The sequence below is a fragment of the Eupeodes corollae genome, unplaced genomic scaffold (genome assembly GCF_945859685.1).
Source record: "Eupeodes corollae unplaced genomic scaffold, idEupCoro1.1 scaffold_560, whole genome shotgun sequence".
Lineage (NCBI taxonomy): Eukaryota > Metazoa > Arthropoda > Insecta > Diptera > Syrphidae > Eupeodes > Eupeodes corollae.
In genome coordinates, this window is record NW_026605607.1 from 51,240 (window position 1) to 52,847 (window position 1,608).

A 1,608-nucleotide genomic window follows, 5' to 3' on the forward strand; every position below is an offset into this window, starting at 1 on the left:
ACTTAAAAAGTAAGTTTACATGATGATGGTATACGTGAAGATAGTTTATAATTTATTCTTTTTAAATTTACTGACCATCCTTTGACCCAATAAATTTAGTATCTATGATTTTTTAAGAAAAAATGCTATTAAGTTTGTATTTTATGGTTTTCTAGCTAGCAAACAGATTTTGAAACTGTAATATGCTTTTCTCGCCTTAATAACTTGTTACATGCCCAATATAAAAACCTTAAAAGTATATTTAAATACTATTGATTTTGTATGAATTCAGTTTAATTTATTTTCGCTGATTAACCAGAGGTAAACATGTTGAAACCTGTCAAACTCTCCCCCTCATAAAGTAAACACTTTTACGCAAATGAAATGAAAAGAGGCAATTAAAAACAAAATATGTATGCTCAGAACATGTAAGGTTTATTTAATAATTTACAGTTCTTCTTCAATTTTAATACTAGCAGTTCGTCCTAACGGACATAAATAGGTAAAGTTGAATGAACCTCGATTGATTTCGGTTATTGCAGCGTCTGACAATTTGTTGTATCGCATTGGGAAGAAAGTCTGAAAGAAAAAAGTCTTTAGTATTTACGTTTTTAAACGTTTTAAGAAATAAAAATGGAAAATTACCTGAAATTCGCCCAAATCAGCAACAATTCGTTCTCCAAATTTCGTAACACAACGTTTCAGTTTACCAATACGATATTTTTCATTTTGTTTTAATTCAATAACCTTTTTACAAGGCTTGAACAAAACTTCCTCTTCAACTTGTAAAAGTTCTTCTCTGAGATTCATCGTCGACGGTATGAGATACATCCTAAACTGAAACAGCTATTTATACAGAAATTTCTGAAAAAAATGTGGAAGGAATTTAGTTTTAATCACACCAAATTGGACAACGGAAATTTTTATGATAAGAAAAGTAAACCTAACCAACCCGCCAACATATCTCCTTGAAGATTTTAATGGTCAACCTATTAGTGGATGTTTTTACGAAAAAGAATTACAAAAGACTAAATACCCTCATATTTATCTCGTGGAAAAAGTACTTAAAAGTAATGGAGACAATGTATATGTTAAATGGCTCGGCTTCCCACCGACTAACAATTCATGGATTAATAAATCACAATTATTATAAACGACATAAAATATTTGTTTCCTTTCTATTATTTCTTAAATTGTTTTTCATAAATTACTATCAACCTTCAAACAACCAATGCATCTTAAAGTCAATGAACTCCCACTGATGTAATATGATCTCATTACCATACAAAACTCATATACCCATACTCTAATGAAATCTACCTACAAACCATACAAGAATCCCTTTTTTCTAGCATCCTACTGTACAGTGTACATACACCGCATCCTCCACGTCAATATTCAAGCTAAAAACATAAAAAAATTTTGTAGGTACATCACTAACCGCAATTCACAGTCACGAAAACTAAATTCACACCAAAATTCACAATTTACAACAACAAAATACATTTTACCCAAATGCTCTATTCCTCAAGTCCGATATTTATACTACTGTATAGTTGTTGTAATTAACATGCATGAAATTTTCCCATCCCTATTCCCATGCCCAAAAAGTATATTCTTACAGTCCCA

The 1,608-nt window shown here is 30.5% G+C and overlaps 1 protein-coding gene across 1 annotated transcript; it reads right to left on the reverse strand.

Annotated features, from left to right (window-relative positions):
- Nucleotides 1-393: 393 nt before the first annotated feature.
- On the reverse strand, nt 394-1,177 carry LOC129953556 (uncharacterized). The gene is made up of 2 exons (XM_056066796.1): nt 625-1,177; nt 394-558 (listed from the first exon to the last, which is right to left on the reverse strand). Exons 1-2 carry the CDS (start codon nt 808-810, stop codon nt 427-429), a joined length of 318 nt encoding a protein of 105 aa, XP_055922771.1. The 5' UTR covers nt 811-1,177; the 3' UTR covers nt 394-426.
- Between the last annotated feature and the right edge of the window lie 431 nt (nt 1,178-1,608).

Excerpts from the sequence above, each read along its gene's own strand:
- LOC129953556 (XM_056066796.1), bottom strand. The coding sequence starts at position 810 with ATGTATCTCATACCGTCGACGATGAATCTCAGAGAAGAACTTTTACAA. Across the intron at positions 559-624 it reads CTGATTTGGGCGAATTTCAG|ACTTTCTTCCCAATGCGATA; the intron begins GTAATTTTCCAT and ends TTTTTCTTTCAG.